Here is a 24,113-nt window from a genome sequence, read left to right as displayed (position 1 = left end):
GCCCTGAGGATTTAAAAGAAAACCAAAACAATAGCTACTTACACCTTTAAATTAAAGACTCAGGAGCCAGGAAATGGGCCTGAGGCTATGAAGGAGCTGCTGTCTTCTCTCCCCAACCATCTTCCCCACCTCCTGTGCCAGACTCAGTCCCAACACCCTCTCTCCCCGCCCCCATCCCAGGCCCAGCCATGAGCTGCTGCTCATGGCTCTCTGAGCCCCATGACAGGCTGGGTGCCAGCCACCACAGCCCCAGCTCTCCACCCCCCCACCTCCCCCAGCTAATGCTAGCTGGCCGTCTCCCCCTCATCCTGGTCCCCACTCCTCCTTCTCTCTCCCTGGCCCCCACTGCATGGAGCCCCCTGCCTGGAGTACCACAGCAGGGCAGTATGTGACCCTCTCTATGTCCTTGGAGCCCCAGGCTGGGGAGATGCCCAAGGACAAGGGGGATGATGGGCTGGGCGGTGAACCAAGCATCTAGGGAAGGGAACCACAGTGAGGACAGACTAAAAAGCCTAGATTCTTCCATCTGGACAGCAGGGCTGGGGAATCGCAGGCTGGAAAGCTTTAAGTTCTGCACTGTGCCTACACAAGCCAGGACTCATTCACCTAACGTTCCCAGAACAGAAACGAAGCCCTATTTCACATGGGAGTGACATGAAATGGGGGGGAGGGGACAAGAGCAGCAAAATTAAAATATTCAAATAAAGATTTAGATGAATTTATGGAAGGCAGACTCTTAAGTGCTATTACAAGAAGCAGAGAACATCTGACCTTAAAGAGTGAGGCGGGGACATGGGGAGGGGGAGGTAGAAACCTCCCACAAGCATGATGGTGAGCCACACTGAGAACCACAGAAACTGCTCCTGGCGGCAGCGGCTGCCCACCCCCACCACAACGCCAGCGCCTCCGTGCCTCCCTCCCTCCTTCCCCACAAGGACCTCCAGACAGTGTCGCCATGACCAGACACTGGCTCTGAGCTGAGACTTCAAATCCCAGCTCTGCGCTATTTTTCAGGTAACCCTGCAGCAGTAACCTGACCACAAAACCTCAGTATCTTCATCTGTGAAATGGGAGTGAATAAGGGGGCCCTGTCAGCTGTGGTTGGGAGGAAAGGAGCTCAGGTGTGCAAGCACCTCAGGTGGCACCTCAGGTGGGGTGGGGCAGCTGCAGACTGGGACCAAAGGTTGAGGACAGAGTTCCAAATGACCAAACATCCGCATACCCGTGTCAAGAAATACTGAGTACCGGGGTGCCTGGGTGGCTCAGTGGGTTAAGCCTCTGCTTTCAACTTGGGTCATGATCTCAGGGTCCTGGGATCGAGCCCCACATCGGGCTCTCTGCTCGGCAGGGGGCCTGTTTCTCCCTTCTCTCTGCCTGCCTCTCTGTCTACTTATGATATCTCTCTCTCTGTCAAATAAATAAATAAATAAATAAATAAATAAAATTTAAAAAAAAAGAAATATTGAGTACCACTGCTCCTCCCGCCCCAGCCAACTCCTCCAACCCCTTCACTGACCCCCTGCCCAGCCCATTAATAGGAGCCTTGAGAGGACATAAGGTCTTTGGTAGGCAGGAGTCCAGAACCAAGAATAGAGCCTGGATTAATGAATATTTGTTGAATGGATGAATGTATGTATATATGAATAAATGGAGGGATGGGTGGACAGGTGGATGGATGGATAGATGAGAGGACAGATGGACGGACAGATGATGCATGGATGATGGACGGATGATAGATGGACAGATGGATGGATGGATGGATGGATGGATGATGATGGATGATAGATGAGAGGGCGGATGGATGGATGGATGATGGATAGATGAATGATGGGTGATAGATGGGTAGGGGATGGATGGATGGATGGATGGATGGATGGATGGATGGATAATGATGGATAGATAGATGAGAGGGTGGATGGATGGATGGATGGATGGATGCATGGACGATGAATGGATGGATGGATGGGTGGATAGGGTGACTGCAGTATTCATGGAGAAGAAGCTTCAGTAGGCCAAGGAAATCCTTGTATAGACAGGCCAGGAACCTGCAAGAAGGGGCATGTGGGCATCTCATCTCCTAATGGACTCAGTGATCTGCTGTACACCTTCCTGGGGAAAAGAACTGAGAACAGGTCAGAGACAGCAGAGCAGAGTGGGCGGGGCCAATGAGTGCCAAGTGCATACCTACTGTTGTCACAGATGACATGTAAATTTCCAATGGATTAACTGGAGACCAAGGCAGAAGGCCTGAATTGTCCCCCTCCCAGGGGCTGCTCCTCAAGTGAGGGGACCCATACAGCCTGAGGATATGCAGTGAACAACCCAGGGTAGAGTTGAGAAGGTCTAGAGGAGTTATGCCAGAGGTGACCCTCCTCATCAGGGAACCGTACAGTCCAAAGCCCCCCCCCCACCAGCATAATCCTAATAACTCCCCATGTGCTGCCCACAGAGGACACCAGGACCCCAGTGAAGGAAGAGAAAGGCATACTCCCTTTCCTCAGCCCTCATCAAAGACCCCAACTACAACCGGTGGGGAGAGGGAGAGAAGGACCAGCGAGTAAGCAGGGGGCAGGCCTCTCGGTTAGGAAGAAGGGGAAGAGATGGCCAGCGGGCCTGGAGCTGAGCTCAAGGTTGAAACTGGACTGGCCTGTGCTAGACTTTTATAACTAAATGTGACCAGAAAGCCATGAGATCTGCCTAAGATACCCTTAAGGAATGAAAAGGCAGATCTGCTAACGCCTGCTTGAGAACAGTGAGAAGAGAACAGTCAAACTACTTCATATTTGTGTCCCACTGAGATCAGATGGTTCAGTAAACCGCTAACCGTGGCTGTTATTAGTTCGCTATAGTTCTTTGTTTAAAATTCTTTTTATAGCACTTTGAGCTCCAGGAAAGAAAGCTGTGAACCCAAATAAATATGACCACCCAGACGTTAAAAGAGGTGAGAAAAAGCCTAATGTTTCCTCCCAGAAGGCCAGAATTCTCAGGCTGCAAATAATCCTTCTTTAGGCCCGGCTCTGATGTGGCCCTTACCGGGGAGGAAGGCCACGCTTCTTCACGCCAGAGCGCAGCCCACCCAGTAAACTCCCTCCGACTGTCCACAGTGGTTCCTCCCCTGGTAAGCTCTTTTCTGCTCTGTTCCTCCCCTGGAACCAGGCTTCCTTGCCCAGTGTCTAGCAGAAGGGGGTGAGAACGGCCTCCTACCCGCCTGCCTGGGGACTGAACCCCAAGGGGAGGGGCTTCTAGCAGCTTCTGTGTCTTGGCTCCGCAGCAAAGCGGAAGGGTTCAGCATCCACGGCTGCCGGTCTGGCGCCTTTCTGTCATCACGACTACATTCATTTTAAATTTAAGGAGTAAATTTTTCAAATGAAACCATGAAAAAGGATTTTTCTTACAATAAACACATCAATGCTCATTTTCCTTATTATTCTACTTTTGGCTATTTCGTATAAAATCTTTAATTAAAGTTTTTCTTTGAAATTGTCATTATCAACCCAGAAGAAAGAAAGAGGGAAAAAAAAGAACAACACAGCTGTGCAGATATGAAGAGCTATTCAGGACTAAATGAACTGGAACGAAGTAAGTAGCTTGACTGTTATGTTCTTACTTTTGGCTCTGTATTCTCCATAGCACAGTCGAGCTTGTCACTTTCTATCGATTCCATCTGTTTACATTCTGCAGAGTATTGGCTGCCTACCGTGAACATTTCCTATTTACCAGCTGGTAGAGATGAGCCAAACCAGATAGGAAAAAATTAGACTACATTCAGAACCCCATAAACACAAACTTTCAATTTGGGGACATGTGGGAGGAGCAGCGGCCGGGCATGGCTCACCTTTAACAAAGCCTTTGCCTCTGTGCCCGGGGCTGACGCTCCCTCTCGTTGCTTTGGCGCCCCGCCCGCCCCCCCATGGGCCCAGGACGATGCATGTAGTTTTTGAATGCATATAAACCCTGCCTTTCCCCCAAATTGAACAAGCTTGCACAAAAAGACATTGAAATGAGATCCATGGGAACAGAGAGAACGGAGTTAAAGAAAGAGCTAAAGAAAGCATTCTGAAAGTCAGAGTTGTTCCAAGGGAGCAAAACTCCGAAAACTCTGGCTTGGGGTTTCCTTGTAGCCAAGGTGAAGAGGGAAACTTGCTACATATATGCCAGAGGCCGTGTCCACCTTCTCCCACATTTGATTTTCATTTTCAAAAGGCTTACCTGCAACATATAAAGACTTCTAATAAGAAGTTTTAGCTGCTGTTGAAAACTTCTGACCCAGCTAGGAAAATAAGCCCTATGTCTAAACACCGAAGGCTTTCAACATGTGCCGAATCTAGAAGCAGTGTTTCCTGAACCTCCTTTCTTTCGAATCCAGCCCACACTCATAGGATGGGAGCTCTGTCCCAGGTACTACAGGAGGAACGCTGTAGGCCCTTGTCACCCTAACCCCAGATCACTCACAGGACAGAGCTGCATGCCAGGAGGTACAAGCCCCCCCTCCCCAGGAACTCCATGGTTTCCCCCAAACACCTGAGGTGCTCGGCAAAGGTAGGCTGTTCCTGTCGAGTGACTTGCAAGGCCTAGTCCAGTCGTCCTTCTGGCCACTGTGTCTGTGACATTGCTGACAGCCGTCTCCGAAATAGCCACTTCCTCGTCGGAAATTGGCAATGAACCTCCACCACCGCCCCCCCAGCCCCATGCTTTAGGGGTCACACCTGACCTTCAAATAATTCCATCTTTCCCTCCATCCTACCTTCCAAAAGTGTTCTGTCCTGTCCTGCCCTGAGAAGCAGAACTCTCCACAGGATGGTCACAGAGCTCATCTCCCCACTGCCCCGGCCGCCTCTCCCCTTGTCCCTACCTCCATATCCTCTTCTTGAGCCAGAGCGCAATCCTGACAGCGCCCTACATCTCACCCCCTCCTCCATCCTCATCACCCTGAACCCTGAAACCCTGTCCGCGGCTCAACTCAAGCACCAGCCTCGTCTGAAACCAGGCAGTGTTTTCTGGCTACTCCAGTGACTGTCCACTTTTCCTACAGAACCGTTTATCCTTTCAGCAAGTGTTTCCTGATGGTCGCATCAAGAGACAGGATCTGTTCAAGGCACTAAAGTTAACACCAGCGAGCACGACAGAGAAGGCACCTACTCCCCAGGAACACACATCCTGGTGATAAACAAGTACACAAACAAGTCTCATAACACTCAAAGTCTCAGGGAAAATATGGAATTTTAGAGAGGTCAGTCAAACACATCTCCACACTGAGCGCCATCAGCCAGGATGTGTGTCTGATGCTTTCTCCACGGGCCACAGCAGGCCACGGGGCATCCTACCCAGGGGAGTCTGATGAGATCTGACGTGTGTTTTGCACAGGTAAGTCGGGGTGTCGTGTGGAAGAGAGATTGTAGGGGGCGTGAGCAGGAGCAGGAAAAGCGATCCAGGAGTTCCTGACAAAGCGCAGGGTAGGCATGACGGTGCTAGCAGGGAGATGGATGGGCTCCGGGATGGCACATGGGACGCAGCAGACGAGCTGGATGCGGGAGCAGGGCCAGTACAGAAACACCGGCCTCCAGACGGACCCTAGGTTGCAACACAAATGACTCCATGCACGGTGGCACCCTTCACTCCGACGCCGGGGTGACCGAGGGAAGAAGGCTGCCTGGGGAAGCCTAGGATGACCAGCAGAAGGTCCGGTCTGCTCTGCGGATGGTGCCGAATCTGGAGCCCAGACGGAGATAAAGCGCGGAGTCCTCCAGAGCGTGGCCTGCTCTGTGGCCTGAAACTAGAGGCGACCACAAACTATCATTTCCCCTTCCCCGGGACAACTCCTGTCTTATCTCCTCCAAATGCAAACTCCAACTCCTGCTTTTTTGAGTAACTTCTAGGCTCCAAGATCATTTTATATTGATTGTCACCAAGATCCTCAAGATCGGAAAAACCCTGCACTATTCTTTCCCCACTTCACAGCCAAGGACACAGTCCCCAGAGGGACTGGCTTGCTCAGGGCCACACACACGGTGAGGGCTGGCGCTCTGTGCACACCCAGCTGGGGAAGCCCACATGCTCCGGCCAGCCTCCCCTACCATATTGATTGAACTACTGAACATACAAGAAGATTTAAAAAAAGAAGAAGAAGATTAAAAAAAGATTTAAAAAAAGAAGAAGAAGATAAACCGCCTGAAATGATGCAAATTCTGATATAACCAAATCTTTGCTTTAGCTTCCTGATGAAGTGTTTAGTAAATTAATAATAGAACCACCAAAAATAGGTCCTGGGGTAGGAGCATTTTCGATATAATTTTTTTTTTTCTAGAATGGCAACTGATTATTTTGTTATGTGAAATTCTCTAGATCAAAATGTAAGCACTCCTCTTCATTTAGTTGCACACAGACACGCGAATAAAAGCTGTGACATTATTAATCACTATACTCAGTTATGATTGATAGGCTTTTCTGCAAGGAGGAAAAAGTGGCTCAGATACAATCTGTCCCAACAGCTCTACGATATGCTAATATTTTCTTCAGATGAGAGAGGAGATGTGTTCAAATACCTGTTATAATAGGCAATTAATACCCGTGCACCAAAGTGGGGCTGATAAAAGTGGGATTAGGAGAATATTATAAATTAACCAAAAGCTTGTATGTTTTAGTAAATGGCCTCATTTTGAGTTTGACACAGTCTTTTTATGAGGCAAACAGACTGCATTCTGGTACATTCGTTCATGCTAATGTGATGTTATAATGTTAAGGTACGTTTATGAAATGGTTGCGATTCTAATGACTGTTTCTTTATTTGTCGAGCAATAATTTTTTTAATTTCTTTTTGAGGAAAATCCACCTATTTAAGAAAATGAATCTAACCCATCACTTGTGTCTCTTCCGCGTGAGAATATTGCAGACCGCACGAGCAGCTTAGTACCTCTCATTATTTACTAATTGCTTCTCAAATGACTAAGGCTGCTCTATACAACTCCAAGGCACCAGGGTAAGCCCATAAAAACTCGTGTCAGACCGCTTGGTGTCCAACAGACACACTAGTCACGGCTGACTGGGTAGACCAGATGTTCTGACATCATGGCGCCCAGGCTTAAAAAAGCAGCCCTGGTTTGTGTGGTGACGTGGTATGAGAGCAAACAGCCTGGGGCTCTAGTTGGGCCTATTTATTTGCTTTTTTTATGTCTTTAACTGAATTATACATTCTTGAATTCTAGTCTTCAGTTAAGAACAGTTCTTTCATATGTAGGGGCGGCGGGGAAGGGTCATGACTGTTCTGCATGTCCCCTGCGCTCTTCCGTCGGTCAGCACGGCTTCCTGCCTCTCAGGAATTCCCTGAGCGTGGCTCACAAGGAGCACTGACCCTCACCTTGAGGAGAAAGCTGAGATCTTCTGGCACTTCCGCTTACCCTGCCCGGCTGGGGGAAGAAGTTGGGGACCTGCAGGACAGGTGGGGAGCATAAAAGCCCAAGGACGGTGGAAGGAGTATAAGAGGGAAGGATGTCAGAACGAGGAAGAGGAGGGAAACTCCCAAATGCTCATTAGAAGTAGATGCTACATGGATGCAGGGACGAGTCTGTGGTCTGAACAAAAGAGGCCACTGGTGCGTGCGGTGAAGGTGTGACTTCTCCATGATGGACTGGGTCCACCTACAAGCATAACAAAGTTACAGTTGCTGACTGCGAAGGGAGCCTCGGTACTTTCCCTAAAGGGGCCCTCCGAGAGGCAGGGTGGCCCGGGCCGAGGGCCAGGACTCTGGAGCCAAGGTGCCAAGGCAGGACTTGTGGCTTCTCTGCCCACCAGCTGTGTGCCCTTGGTCAAAATGTTCACCCTCTGTTCTAGCTTCCTCCATACCAACGTGGGATAAGGATGGCACCTGCCTTGAGGGGTTCTCCCGGAAATTAGTCCTTTAACACAGTAAAACACTTAGAGCAGCTCCTAATAAGTGCACAGTGCTATTACTTATAGAGCTGGCAAAATCCAAAAAATAACAGTGTCCACAGGATTAAGGCTAGGGGGATCCTTTCGGTGGGAGGCTGAAGCAGATACTGCTGGTTGCCTTCTGCAAATCCACTCGCCCCTACTCTCTTCTAACAAAACCCTCCATTTTCCATTTTGTTTCGATATCTACCCTCTGGTGGCCCTGGAGGGAGCCAAGGCACCACACCAGGAAGTAATCAGGGTTGGTTCAGGCTGCTCACGGAGACCAATGTCATTGCCAATGACTGGTTTGGGTGTGGGACATTTTTCTTGGCTGTGAGTCAGGAGAAAAGTCTCCCCATGTTTACAGAGACATATTGGAGGAAACAGCATCTGGAAAAAAAACTTGACATCACACTACCTGCATGTCAAGCCCGAATGGTAACAACATCCTGGTGACCAGCAGGGACATGAGTTAGCCGACCCCGCATCTGTGCTCCCTCCTGCTTCTCAGGTGAGATGAGCAGGGCCATCTTCTTTCAGTGAGCTGGGTAGGGGGTTTTCTATTTCTCTCAGGGCAGAGCAACCCAATGCCTGCACAACGGAGGTAGTGCTGCCTGGTGGCAAGTAAAGCCAACCACCGGAGGGGTTTCAGGAGTGCCTGACAACGGGCCTCACTCACTCACAGATGGAGGAAGGGACTAACATCTACTGAGCATCTACTGGACGCCAACGGGCTCCGGTCTCTTATTCTCATTCATTCTTTTAACTACCCTGAGTGGTTGCTGTCTCCACTTTGGAGATGAGGACAGTCAGAATAGTGAGACACCTGTCCAAAGTCCCCTGGAGGAGCTGCAGGGGCTGGGTTCCAGCCAGCTGGGCCTGATTCCCACTAAATGCCTCTGCTTCCCCTAGGAGACCGTGAGAGCAGAGAATCGGAAGTGCAGAGAACTCAAGGACCCGTCCAGCAGATGCCAAGTCATGGCGCAGACGGGGAGCAAAGGGCCAAGGGAGTGAGCATAAGTAAGGCAAGCAAGGGACTTCAAGTGCCTCCTGACCGGGACCCAGTGCAGCACCAGCTGAAGACCAAGACCAGCTAGAGCCAGAAGATGATGTCCTCAGGACTCCCTGGGCTCACAGAGCCCCACGGGATCAGACAGCAACCTCTTCACATGAAGCCGTGGATCGCAGTCACCACAGGTTGGGAGAGCCGGGACCTGGAGACCATCCAGGCTGGTCCCCAGCCCATGATAGACAGAGAGAACGAGGCTTCAGAGAGCCCAAGGATGCGACTGGGTAATGAGCAGGGATGTGAACCTACTCAGGAGGGTCTAAGTGCGTGTGAGGAAGGGAAAGGCCAAGGAACCAGCCATTGGACCAAGCTCCCTGCAGTGGAGAACGATCAGGAAGCACGAGCACTGGGGTTTGGTAGGTCTGGGGTGCCAACTGCTCATTATTTGTTGGTTTAGGAAGGCTAGACGACACATACATTTAGCAAAGTCTGGCTCCCAAAATTCAGAGACATTTGCATGCATTCTTGGCTCTAGCAAGCCATGTGGACTTATATTTAAAACGAAATAATGAGCGTTCTTCCATTCCCAGACCGTATAGATCAGCCGGCAATGACAACATATGTCTAAAGAGAGCCTTCCTTTAACAGCTCCCAGGTACGCATCCCCGTCTCCAACGCTCATGTGGGCAGTGTTTGCAGGACGAGCGTCTCAGCTGGAAATACGCTCCTACACTCAGCAAACAAGTGAGGGTATCTGGTTTGTTCTGCTTGTTTTGGGAGTGGGTGGGAAGGGATGACTCACTGGTGTCCCTACCTGTCGTTCGAAGGGAGCTGCAGTAATAATCATTCTAGTGAGAGCTGGCACTTCCCAGCTGTTCCAGGTGTTTTATACTGCGCAGTGTTAAGCCACACAACAGAACTTCTGTTAACTAGGATGCAACAGGAAGTTACTAAGAGGGCTAAAAGCTATCAACAGAAGGGAGGAAGGGAAGGGACAGAAGCAGGGAAGGGATGTGCTTTGTTTACAGAACCAACAGTTCCATCCAAGGAGATGCTCAACTAGGTGTCTCACCCAAGAGCCCCTTGCCAGATGTGTCTTGCCTGACACCCCCTTATGTGAGCCTCTTTGAGCTGGACTGGGAGCTGAGGACCTACGCAGATGCCCCCAGGTGGTCCTGGTCACCTTTAGCTCATTATTAATACTAGGATCCCCTCCCATGGGCAGAGTTTTCCGCCATTTTTTTTTGGACCATCCTATATAAAGGCACTAGCATGTTGACACACTAGGCATGCGCAATTGAGCCAGAAGTGCCTAGTGTGCTCCCTACCCTTGCCCTCAATACATGGACTAAAAGCTTCCTGTTGGAACCCCTCAGGGAGACCGTGTATAGCGGGCACACACGGTCTCCTTACTTGGAACAGGTTAATACCAAGTTCTTTGCTTTCAACAAAGGTTGTGTTCAGTTTGATGGACTCCAAGCAGCGAACCCCGTGAGTTTGGTTATACTTCCAGGTGGGTGTTATTATTCCCACTAATAGATGAAGAAACCCAGTGACAAGGACTTGTCACGGCTGCCGGGCTGGTAATGGGCAGAGCTCCAAGATGGCAACCCAGATCTGACCCTGTCCCATTGAAAAGAAAAGCTACAGACTCTCGTAGAGTCACTTGCCTGCGGCATGGCAAACCAAGACTTAAGTCTCGGCTTCTCCAGGACTGGAACTTGAAGCCAATCAATCTGGAATTAGTTGGTCAGCTCTGATGAGATAATCTCGTCACGTGCGCCCTCTCTGCTCCCCCTCCCCCCACACCACTCCCAAAGGAAGATGAGGTAATCTACCTGATGAGACCCCTTGTCCTCCCCCGCTCCCCTCACCGAGGGAAGGTGACCTGTCCTGAAACAATCCTTTCCTTTTGCTAACCCTTCTTGCCTGGCCCCCCTCCTTATAAAATCCCGCCCCTTTGTACATCTCCTTGCGCCCCCCCCACTTTGCATCATGGGGTACTGCTCAATTCACAAATCGCTTAATAAAGCCAATTAGATCTTCAGATTTACTCAGCTGAGTTTTGTTTTTTTAACAGTCCCAAGGTCAGTCTTGTCCTACACCACCTGCCCAGCCAGAGTCGGGGTCCCGGGTAGAACTGGGGCTACAGTTGACACTGGCTAGAAAGCCTGGCACAGAACATGCCCCCGCGCCCCCCACCCCAGCCGCCCTGGGGTCTAGCACTTCCTCAATCACCCCTCTTCAGCTTTTTCCCCAGAAGCTGCTTGAAAGCTGCACTGTGTAAGCCCACTGACAACTCAACTCTTAACCAGTTCGAGGGCTACCCCCATGGAGAAGGGGGGTGTCTGGAATAAAAGAGGAGTCAGAAGAAGGGATGACTAGTGGTGGAGTTCCCTTGTAGCTTTCCTCATGGAAGCCTTCTTGTCGGTAATTTACCATCCCAGCCGAGGTCCATACACACTACACTCACTGAAACGATGCATTATCGACCTGTGATGGTGTTTATGTTGATACGATGATTGTCATAAATGGCTGAATTTCCCAGGAGTATTTCATGATTAACACAGTTTAGGGAGAGACAAAGATGAACCATAAATAATATCAATCACATTACATATTTCCTACGGCTTAACCCATGAACCACAATAGAAGCAGCAAATAATTAATTACATCAGGGTCCTTACTAACGTATAGTGAAACCAGATTTTTAGGAATATACAATGCTAAAAAAGTATCACATGAAGATGAATTTTCTGGTGTTAATGGCATCAGCCAGGGAAATTCAGACAAACATTTTGTGGATTCCTGGCTATTTTTTATTTTGAAATGTATGAAAATCTCGGAGGAGTTCAAAAAGGAAAGAAAATTTGTCACATTTCAAACCAACATATTGAATCGAGTAAATTAAATCATGATTCTCAGACTGCCTGTGTAACTGACAGGCTCAAATGCATTTTTAAAAGGGGTCTGATTCCAACCCCCTGAAAGCCGCAGCATCTCCCCGCTCCCTGGCTGTGGGCGATGATGTCTAACCATAATCAGCAAAGAGGGACAAGACTATGGGCTCTTCTTCCAAACACATGTAGTAGCTTCTGTGGCTAAATTACTAACTACTTAAACATACATCACTCTGAGTTTTCCCAGTTATTTCTTACCACGCTGCTCTTGACCGGCACTTACTGCTAAAATGCATAAGTTTTCTCCTTCTAAAGAGATCCTTTGCTTCAGTCTTAGACAAAAGCAGAGAGGGCAGGCCTACCACTAGGGATCTAAAGTTAATACAAAAGCGATTAATCTTCCAGGACTTCTGTTGGTGTCATTCATCCAAAGACACGCCAGGCGAGGCAGCACAAGTCGTCCGCGTGCGCGCTTTCACGCGGTCTTGTTACAGGGTCTACCCGCCGGCCGGCTTTGACGCGAGAGCACAGACGACAAGATGTGGCTCATTCTGCTTCATCTACCTCTGCTAACAATGACTTTGGATGCAGAGGGGGAGGGGCGGAATTTGAAAAGATCCCGATTACCTTTTCTCCTATTTGGGTCTCAAGTTCTTTTACTGTCCGACTGCAACTCATTTCATTCTCACCTCCTCTTAAAAAGAAAGAGAGAAACTTTGCATTATTAGGTTTTAACTAAATAAATGCTTACGTAGGACATGCAGAGATCAAAATGATAAGGCTTTCTAAATTATGTATTTTCTAACGCAAGGTATTTCTTAGGCACCGCTGTTCGCCGGCAGAAGGGGCTTGGGCCAAGCCCTTAGCTTCTCCATGCCTCTGTTTCCTCATCCATAAAATGAAATACAACGACATTTATTCCTTCTCCCAGGGTAGCGTGGGAACGGAGTAATTACAGCTGACACTTGATGAGCATTTCCTACGGCGAGCCCCGGCAAGCCCCATCTGAGTTCATCCTCACGACAAGCGTGTGGGTCAGGGGCCATCGTTGCAGACAAGGAGACAGGGAGACAAAGGTCACGGGTTGCGAACTGGAGGTGCGGGTCATGGCCCCACCCTCAGCCCCCCTGCTGCTGCACTTTGCTCTGACCTCTGAGGGGTTCCCAGTCCACTGGGGAGGGAGCAAGCTAAGCCACTCCATAAAGGACTTGATGGTGGAGGCACCATCCCTTGGCTCTGCCTACTTTTTTTTTAGGTTTTATTTATTTATGAGAGAGAGAGAGAGAGAACACGAGCAGGGGGAGGGGCAGAGGGAGAGAAGATCTCTCAAGCCGACTCTGCACTGAGCACAGTGCCCTACATGGGGCTCGATCTCACGACCATGAGATCATGACCCAAGCCAAAATCAAGAGTCCGACATTCAACCAACAGAGCCACCCAGGCGCCCCTGGGGCCATCTGCTTTAATTAACTATTTTTTATTTGGGGTTATCCATATATCTGTAAACTGCTTCCAAGCCCCTCTTTGGAATGAGCCAGGAGAGACCCACCAGGTGAGGAGCCAGGAGCGACCCACTGGAAGGAAAAGCTCTCTGGACAAAGCAAAGGGAGCACAGAGCGGCATGAAGCCGAGGGGGACGGAGCTCAGCACATGCCAGCCTTGCTGCTGTCAATCGGCGGGGGAGACCAGAGCCCGCCCAGGAGGGCGGGGTCGGGGGAGAGTTCAGAGATGGTGTGGACACCATTCCTTGGTGCTGTGACCATGATAAGGAATCTTCCTACAGGGGCAACGGGAAGCCATCGGGGCATTTTAAGCAGAAATGAACTCCATTTTACATAGGAGGAAACTGAGGCTCAGAGGGTTAAGTGCCCAAGTCCGAGGTGGAAACTCACCAGGAATCCAGCCTTATGATTCTGTTTTAAATGCAGTAATTTTTGTTTTAATTATGTATTGACTAGACGCATGACACTTTTTAGCAATAAGATTTAAAGAACAGAAATCAGAAAAAGCCTGTGTAGCTGCCATCAGCTGAAGAGACAGCAGCTTAGGTCCAGAGCCTGGTGGCCTCGCGCCCAATCTCACCCTCCTGTCCCTCCGCAGGCCCAGGAAAACGCTCTGCCCAAGCGCACACGGGGCCCCTTCCCTTCACCACTGTCTCCCCTGACTCCATCTCAGCGTCTCCTTCAGGAGACACAGCCCATCATCTGGTAGTAACTTAGCCACACCAGCTTCTTGAGATGAGTATTCTTCGGAATGGTATGTCTTTGAACCCTTCCACTTCAACCTGTCTATAAACTTGTAGGTTCTATAAACTTATAAATGTGTAGTTTCTTCTCTTCGTGGATTTTACTATCTCGTATCTAATCACACAGTCTGTGCCTTTTAAGTGGAACCTTTATTACAATTACCGATATACTTGGGATTTTTATTTGACCTGCCTATTCTGCGGCTTCTTGCCCTCCTTTCCGTCAATCCTGTTTTTACGACTCCTTTTATCTACCTCTGTAAGTTGGGAATCAGTCATTCCATTTTTAATCTTATGACAGCTGCTCTGGAAATTATAACCTGTGTATTTTTCTATTTTTTTAAGGTTTTATTTATTTGATAGAGAGAAATAGCAAGAGAGGGAACACAAGCACAAGGAGCAGGAGAGGGGGAAGCAGGCTCCCCACTGAGCAGGGAGCCCAATGTGGGGCTCGATCCCAGGACCCCAGGATCATGACTTGAGCCAAAGGCAGCCACTTAACGACTGAGCCACCCAGGTGCCCCTAACTTGCGTATTTTTCAAAGTCTAAAGTTAATCAAAAATTTTAATCTTCCTTCTGGTCAAAGTGACGACTCTAGAACATTCCATTCTGGTCCCTCCTCTCAGCATATATATTGCTACTATCATGTATTTTAATTCTATCCTATCTTTAAATTCCCAAAGTCGTCATTATTCCTAGTCCTTAGTGCTTCCCGAGGTCAGCAGGTGTGTTTGGATCTAACCCCACACTCTCTGCCCTCTTGTTGCCCGCATCGCGTCCTGTCCATCCCGAAGGGTTTTCCTTCCACCGAAAGTACCACACGCACAGATACAAGTAAGAGGCATGCTTTGCAGGATGAAGAAAGAGAGGATCTGGCTGAAAGGCGACCTTGAACATGGCAGGCAAAGGTGCCACATGTTTCTCCTTGTCCCCACAGCCTGACATCAGTGCTTGAGCCTCTACTATGGCGAGAAGAGGGAAAGGGTCCTGGCATTCCCACAGGAAGAGATCTCAGTCTTACCAATTCTAGGCTGGCAAATACTTCATTCCCAGTGTGTGGGAGAGACCATCCCATGGTCTCACACCTGGAACATCAGCCTTGGCCCAAGTGTCAGTCCTAAGTGAACCCAGCGTGTCCCCTCACTGCCTTTACTGCTCTCTGTGATGCTGAGGTCGATGCCAAAGATTTGCAGTCTCTCTGTGACGTGTCTACACGGGGGTTTCTGTCCATCCGTCCGGCTTAAGAGCCCTTCGAATATTGGTTCCTCCCTATCCTTTTCCCTAAATATCTGGAAAACTGATAAGAAACCTCCTAGGCCTTCTCTCTCCTCTCCATGTCTCTTAGACCTGTCCTTCATATTCCATCTCTCTGTCCTTCTGTGTGGCTTTCTGGATCACAGCTTCAGACCTACTTTCCACTCCACTAATGCTCCTTTCAGCTGCATTTCATCCACTTTCTCCACTGGATTTTATAGCCATAATGATCGTATCTTTCACTACCAGAAGTTCTGTTCTGTACTTCTTTGAATCTTTCTTTTCTTTTTGCCTCTTATTTCGTGTTTATACAAGGCGTCCATGCTTACCTTTCTCTGAGCACACTACCACGGTTTCAGATTCTAGATCTGATGGCTGCGGGATTCATGTATTTGGATTTCTGTACTGGATACAGGCCCTCTGGGGCTCTACTTGTTTGCAGGCCTCATTCTTTGTCTCTTCATCAGTTTTCAGTGATTCGTGTGTGTGGCCTGATACTACTTGGCACGTGTCTATGGAAATTCTGTGAGGGCTGGGTTGCAAACACAGTCCTCTACAGGTCATACCCAGCCCTGACCAGTTTTAAGCAAACTCCTAACCTAAGACTTTTTAGGCCACACAGGTAGCACTGTTTCAGGCAGACTTGGGTAAATACTGACTTAAAATTACAATTTTGCCCTCTAGTCACCCAACACCAGCATGAAAATCGGTGACAATAGGTAGGTTTCCTTGTGCCGTTTAGGGAGACAGATTTATATTTGTAACCTATCCTCACTTGAGGGTTTAGGTGTCCCAGTTTTATATCTACTAGTCTTCTATTAGTTCCCCCCACCCGGGCAGGCCTCTAGATTTTTTTTTTAAAGATTTTATTTATTTATTTGACAGACAGAGATCACAAGTAGGCAGAGAGGCAGGCAGAGAGAGAGAGGAGGAAGCAGGCTCCCTGCTGAGCAGAGAGCCCAATGCGGGACTCGATCCCAGGACCCTGGGATTGTGACCTGAGCCGAAGGCAGAGGCTCTAACCTACTGAGCCACCCAGGCGCCCCCAGGCCTCTAGATTTTGTTCCCTGTCCCCTTTACTCCAAACAGCCAGCCAAACTGAAACACAAATTCACAGGATTTAGCCAATACTCTCAAGGCAGAAGCTGGCTAGATAGAATGCCTCTTCTCCTGATTCCATCTCTAGGGGAGTACCTACTTTCTTGCCAGCTGACTCATGAAGGAAGATGTATGTATACATTTTACCTTTTATCAGTTATTTTAGTTGTTTCCAGTGGCAGAGCTGTTTGTACACAGAGCCTACCATATCACCCGGAGGAACAGTGTCTGCTCACTACAATGCATCGTCTCCGGCAGTAAAGAAAATTCAGCCCCGTGAGTTAAGTCAGTTATGAGCTGAATCTTTCAAATTTAGTTAAAATATTTAGCCTCTTATAGTTAAGGAAGTAACTTGTGATCCTTCGCATCTCAAATTAACTATTAGACTGATGTTTCACAATTAAAGGTACAGAAAACACACACACAAAAGACTACTCCTGCTTTCAGTTTTTCTAAATGTTTAGCTTTTTCAACAAAGAATATTCGAATTAGGCTACTGTCCACTCCAAAAGCTTATCACAAATGGGAATTGTTTTAGGTTAAGAGCGCAAATACACGGTTTATAAAACAACTAGTCATTCTTTCAAATAAACCTGGAGATTATCTCAGCCGACCACTTATGGGTCATTAACTAATTGGAGCACAGAGAAGTCCCTGACCACTGGACCTATGAGGACATGTACTTTGTCATTCTTGCTGGAGCTGCCATACTGATTCATTGATCCTTCTTTTTAAAATTGTGGTTAAAAAACAAAAACAAAAAACAAAAACCCACCCAGGTAACATAAAATTCACCATTTAATCGTCTTTAAGTGTGCAGTTCAAGAGTGTTACGTATATTCACATTGTTGTACAACACTTCTCCTCCAAAACTTTCTCATCTTATGAAACTGAAACTTAAACCCGCTGAATGAGTCCCCTGCTGCACGAATTCTCACACCTACACCGGGACCGCAACAGACTCAGTCATGAGAGCTCTCATACCCAAATCTGCTAGTTTCTCAGGGTCTAATTTAACTCTTAAAACTGTTTGCACAATTCCTGAGAAAATGAGGTTATTCATTTAGAGTCCAATAATCTAGGTGAATAATTTTTTACTAATATGGTCTTTCCTAAATCAGACACTAGAATCAGAGACCTTTCCGGTGAGAGAGCCGTGACAGTTCATACTCTAACACTCCATTTTCAGCTTATAAACCAAATGAGCCCCATGCATACCTTACAGTTATGGGATAACAAAGGAGCTCCTACAAAAGTCTCTTTAAAAAATATGTCATTTCTGGGGTGCCTGGGTGGCGCAGACAGCTGAGTGTCCGACTCCTGGTTTTAGCTCAGGTCGTGATCTCAGGGTCCTCAGATGGAGCCCCACGTCAGGCTCCCTGCTCGGTGTGGACTCTGCTTGAGAGTCCCCCCTCCCTCTACTCCTCCCATTCGTGCACTCGCTCTCTCTAAAATAAATAAATAAAGCTTTTAAAAAATATTTCCTTTCTAGCTGCTATAACATGATCACTTTCCAATGAAAGTGATTTCACTAAAATGAAATAAAAATGAACAAATTTAAATTTTGCATCTTAATATTTTCTTTAAAATTAAAACTTATTATTTATTTTATTTATTTATTATTTACTTATCATTATTTATTATTTCCAAATCCAAAATACACTGCATATAAAATATGTTAATCTGGTTTTCAATATAATATTCTTTCTTTTATCTGAAATAGAGGTTAAAAGTCTTCTTTAAATAACCTTTTGACTGAGGATTAACTACATTAAATTCTATATGGATGGGTTCTACCAACGCCTCTTCCATATATATCTGCTGACATGATTAGCTGTCCTGACCTTATGTCCTCTCTCATCATTCCAAATTTCACATTTTCATATGAGAAAAGAAAAACCACTTACTTCTTTATAACATTTATATTTAGGTCCATGTCACCAAACCGGGACAGGAATTCAAGATACGGGATGGCACCGGAGCTGGTGAGGGGGACCTACATTCAAACAAGAAGACAGATGGCCAGTTAGAGGATTCAGATCCCAGCAGCAGACAGCACGGGAGCTTTCGTGATGGAAGGTAGGATACTGTTAGTGGGATGGGCCTTCTAGGAAACACAATTGCTTCACCCAGGTGTCTGAGTTGACACGCATCCCCAGTAAACCAGCTACAAGCAGCCTAAATGCCAGAATGCCAATCTGTGCTCAATTAAAAGTCAACGAGTTGTCTATAAAATTATCTGAAATCTAGTTCAATCAAAAAAAAATAAAGTTAAATTAGTAGAAATATATTCTTTTTTAATGATTCTTTATTTATTTGAGACAGAAAGAGAGAACGAATGGTGGGGGGGCAGGGAGAGAGGGAGAAGCAGAACCCTGGATGAGATGAGCAGGGAGCTCGATCCCAGGACCCCGGGATCATGACCTGAGCCAAAGGCAGACATGCTCAACTGACTGAGCCACCCAAGTGCCCCTGAAATATAGTCACATATATTAGAATATATTTTTCCCCAAGAGGCTGAGGCCACAACAGAATTTTATCCTCTGAATGTCATGTGAACTTTCTGTAGAAAAAAGCTATTTTCAAATTGAAAAATTCTATAAAGGACATTACAGGGTCCAGTGGGTCCATACAGACCATAGGTTAAATAAAAGAATTATCTCACTATTTAATTTACTAATGTTGATAACTATACTGTGATTATGCAAGAGAATAGTTCTTATGCTTAGGGAATATGCAGTTAAGTATGTAGAAGTGACTAACCATAATATAAGCAATTTCCTCTCAAGTAGTTCAGAAAAAAAATTATGTATACACTGTACATTTCTTGTCAACTGTTTGCAATATCCGCACATACCACACGTGGATAACAAAAGATCACAGAAGTAAAATGAGGTTGAATGTTCATAACCAGCAAATCTGGGTTAAGTGTATATGGGTATTGTTTGTACCATATGAGTACTAATTATACTATCCTTATTCTTTTAAATTTTCTGGAGGTTTGAAATTACTTCCTTTTTTTTTTTTTTAGATTTCTTTACTTGTTTTAGAGAGAGCATGAGCAGGAGGGGCAGAGGGAGAGAGAGAGAGAATCTCAAGCAGACTCCACCCTGGGAGTGGAACCTGTCATGGGGCTTGATCTCATGACTCTGAGATCAGGACCTGAGCCGAAGCTCAACCAACTGGGCCACCCAGGCTCCCCTGAAATTACTTCTAAATAAAAAGTCAGAATTTTTAAAATGTGAAAATAATTACTTCCCCCCAAAAGGATTATGAAACTAAAGTTAAAATACAGAATCAATACAGATATATTTTATTAAGCTTCATATGCAAATATGCAAAGTACCATTTCCCATACAGCCGAATGGCTCCCATGTCCATACAATCAAGCGCAATGTTCACTTAACCCTTAAAATTCCAGCCTCAATGCAGAGCATGGTTATCTCAGTCTTCCCCAAAGGACAAGCTTCTTTTTACTATTTAAAATACATATAACTGGGAAATGGGACTAGAGAGCGGCTCACAGGATGGGCTTTCACGAACCGCGTCCTGGAAAGAACATCCATGATTTCCATTTTGGATAGGGTGTTTTGTAGTAGATGTAATTTGGGGGAGGCACCTCCCAGTTTCCCTAGCCTTACAGCAAAAGGGCAAGAACAGGGTACATGTGCTGCTCCGAGACCAGAGGCCCTCATGGTTTTGGTAGTAAGACTTCATGAGGAGGGGAAGAAATGCACATTTACTGACCCCATACTTGGGAGATGGCCACACGCACTACTGCTGGTATTTTTACACACGTGAATTCATCTGGCCCCAAAACGAGATCCTGAGGGAGAGGTCATTGCCACCTTTCATGGAGCAGAGGTGTGACCTCCCTGCGTGCCATTCCCATCAAATGCCTCCAGAGCACACCTCCCTCCCCCTATACTAACCACTCTGCCTCCAAAGAGAGAGAGAGAGAGACAGAGAGAGGGAAAGCCCATCAACTTATCGACCATGTTGTCACATTTCACGTCGTTACTTATCGTTTAACAAAAATTCTAATGAGGCAGATACATTTTTGCAAAGTCCAGTCTCCAAAGCTAAGCCCCTAAATAACCCAAGAATGTAGTCTAAAAGGAGAGGCTCTGCTAAGAACTGGTGTCTTCAATATTTGTGATTCTGGAAAAGCTGTTTAAGAATCATAACCTTTGGAGCACCTGGGTGGCTCAGTGGGTTAAGCCTCTGCCTTCTGCTCGGGTCATGATCTCGGGGTCCTGGGATCGAGCCCCATGTCGGGCTCTCTGCTCAGCAGGGAGCCTGCTTCCTTCTCTCTCTCTGCCTGCCTCTCTGCCTACTTGTGATCTCTCTGTCAAATAAATAAATAAAAATCTTAAAAAAAAAAAAAAAGAATCATAACTGTCCAAAGAGAAATCACTAAGAGCAAATTCTGAGACTGGGGTGGAGGGGGCCAGTGTTTAAATCCACATCCATCATGTTGACAAGTGTCTTCAAAGACATCTCTTTCCCCAGCCCAGCACAACCACGGGGACCAGAACAGAACTCTGCTTTTCTTCTCTGGAATCTCTTTGCCAATTCAGCTCCTTTTATAAAATTTTTATTAACATTCAGAGACTGAAGCCACATTTTTTAAAAAATTCACGTTACCGTGAATGGAAACTAAGGTATGGGGTGGATTACAAGCGATGCCACATCAATTGCGCCCTGATCAATCATCAAAACACTCTGACATTCAAGCATTTTTGACATGGTTCTTAAAATAAAATTAAAGCTAAAGTGAATTCACTATAATTGGAAAATTCTTTTCTAATTTAAAGTGTGAAATTCCCATGAAGTGTTTTACCAGTTTTATAGGTTTCCAATTAGGCTTATGTACACTATTGGAAAGGAATTTGTTGGTAAAAGATCTAGAAAAGTCACACACAGACACTGTGAACTCCAGCTACTGGAAAGAGAAACCCTGCCCTTCATTCCTGTGAACTCAGCCTCCTGAAAATGCACCACATTCCAGCCTCCTTGGTTTACTCACAGGTCACAGGAGCTCCAGGTTCTAGAAAATTCATGCTTATTATTTCAGACTACTAGGACCTGTTTTTTAAAGTCTTTGAAGCTCTACAGTTCTCAGTGACTTCTTTTAAAAACAGATGTAGCTTTTAAAAACGGATACACATTTCACATTTTCTGTACTTTTCCTCTTCCTGCATAGTTGATTAGCTTGGGAAGATTGTCAAAATTTTAAATTAACATTAGATCATGAATATAGGGAGACATTAGCAGGAAAAATATCTTAACTCTCCATTTGGTATAAATAAAGTATCAGTTAAATCAAGCTTATGAGGAAACTGATGCAATGTTTGCAAGGACAAATGTTCTTTAAAAGCAAGAGAACATTTCCATGCAAATCAAAACCACAGTGAGGTATCACCTCACACCTGTCAGAATGGCTAAAATCAACAACACAAGAAACAACAGGTGTTGGTGAAGATGTGGAGAAAGCGGGAACCTTTGTGCACTGTTGGTGGGAATCCAAACTGGTGCAGCCACTGTGGAAAACAGTGAGGAGGTTCCTCAAAAAGCTAAAAATAGAACTATCTCATGACCCAGAAATTGCCCGACTAGGTATTTACCCAAGGGATACAAAAATACTTATTTGAAGGGATACATGAGCTCTGATGTTTATAGCAGCATTATCTGCCAAATTATGAAAATTAAGTATCTAGGGATTGATAAATGGATAAAGATGTGGTATGTATACACACACACACAATGGACTAGTACTCAGCCATCAAAAAAAGAATGAAATCTTGCCCTTTGTACCAGCAAGGACGGAGCTAGAAAGTATTACTCTGAATGAAATAAGTCAATCAGAGAAAGACAAACACCATATGATTTCACTCATAAGTGGAATTTAAGGAACAAAACAAAGGAGCAATGGGGGCAGGGGGGAGAGACAAACCAAGAAACCAACTCTTAACTCTAAAGAACAAACTGATGGCTACTAGAGGGCAGGTGAGTGGGGGATGGGGATGGGGGGAAACAGGTGATGGGGATTAAGGGGAGCACCTGTGATGAGCAGCGGGTGTTGTGTGTCAGTGCTGAATCACTAAATTGCACACCTGGGACTAATACTACACTGTATGTTAACCAGTTGGAATTTAAATAAAAACTCAGAGAGAGAGGATATTGCCTACCATAGGACACAGCAATTTCCACTCCTAGGTATGTACCTTAGAGAAATGAAAACCCCTGTCCACACAAAAACTTGTACATGAATTTTCATAGCAACATTATTCACAAAAGTCAAAAAGGAGAAACAACCCAGAGGTCCATCAACACCAAAGGTGTTGATAAAAACACCAAAGGTGGTCTAGGCATGTAACGGAATGTGATTCAGCCATGAAAAGGAAGGAAGCACTGATTTATGCTACAACATAGATGAACTTCGAACACACGATGCTAAGTGAGAGAAGCCAGACCCAAAAGACTATGTATTGTATTATTCCATTATACGAAATGTCCAGAAGAGGCAGATCTATTGTGGCAGAAAGTCTATTAATGGTTATCAGGGACTAGGGGCACGGGAAATGGGGAGTGACTACTAACAAGTGTGGGGTTTCTTTTTTTTTTTTTTTTAAGATTTTATTTATTTATTTGTCAGAGAGAGAGAGGGAGAGAGAGCAAGCACAGGCAGACAGAATGGCAGGCAGAGGCAGATGGAGAAGCAGGCTCCCTGATGAGCAAGGAGCCCAATGTGGGACTCGATCCCAGGACGCTGGGATCATGACCTGAGCCGAAGGCAGCTGCCTAACCAACTGAGCCACCCAGGCGTCCCAAGGGGTTTCTTTTTAGGGGTGATGAAAATGTTCTGGAACTAGTGATGGTTGCCCAACCCAGAATGTATAAAAACCAGTAACTTGTAAATTTTGAAATGAATTTTATTATGTATAAATTATATCTTAATAAAATTTCTAATAAAAATGTAGCTACAGCAAAAAAAAAGTGACATGTGAAATCATTAATATGTATTATTTGTGAAATTTTTAAAGTGAAGAAATGGGAAACTTTTTTTTAAAAAAGGAGAAAAGCTCTTCCCCTTTATTTCCTCTTCCCTTCTTTCCTGTCCCCTAACAGATCCTAAAGTCTGACGCGACAGAGGAAAACAGTGTCTGCCATGCTAGGGGGAGCCATGGGAGTCCAGAGTGGGATGGGACCAAAGTCGGGTGAAGATAGCAACCACATGGCCGGGTAGAGTGCTGGGGATGGGAGATGATCACATACCAGGGAGACAGATCAAATAAGTAAATATATTAAGAATAATAGAAGCCAAGTTTCTCATTGTCTGAATAGATAATTACAAATATGTAAAGCAAGAAAATTGGAAAGAACCTTGAGGTACAGGATTAGAACTGGCAGTACTGGTGTGAACTCACAGTTTTCAATACATGGAGAAGCTGCTAAAGAAATAAATGTAGACACAAATGTACATTTATATTGGGGTGGGGACATGGTCCCCTGGAACTCTGCTCAATGAAAGAGGCTTGGAGTGCCATCCCAATGGCAATGGGCAGTCCCAGTGCCTAGATTCTGGACTCTGAATATCTTTCCATTGAAAGGAACCAGAGCTTTCTGGAGAAATGGCTGGTTTCAGGACCAAAGCAGGGAAAGAACAGATGAGTTTGGAATATCTTATATCAGAAA

General features: G+C 46.2%; 1 protein-coding gene across 1 annotated transcript in view; it reads right to left on the bottom strand.

The window, feature by feature from the left end:
- The window catches only part of LOC111157666 (EF-hand calcium binding domain 6), a 202,967-nt gene that overhangs the window by 167,055 nt on the left and 11,799 nt on the right, over positions 1–24,113 (bottom strand). The window contains 2 exon segments of the mRNA XM_022519282.1: positions 12,445–12,511; positions 18,323–18,411. Coding sequence (XP_022374990.1) covers positions 12,445–12,511; positions 18,323–18,411 — 156 coding nt within the window.

The sequence above is a fragment of the Enhydra lutris genome, unplaced genomic scaffold, assembly GCF_002288905.1.
Source record: "Enhydra lutris kenyoni isolate GAN:26980312 unplaced genomic scaffold, ASM228890v2 scaffoldscaffold55, whole genome shotgun sequence".
NCBI classification, from domain to species: domain Eukaryota; kingdom Metazoa; phylum Chordata; class Mammalia; order Carnivora; family Mustelidae; genus Enhydra; species Enhydra lutris.
The sequence above is the reverse complement of the archived record's forward strand: the minus strand, read 5'-3'. Positions and strand labels throughout refer to the sequence as shown.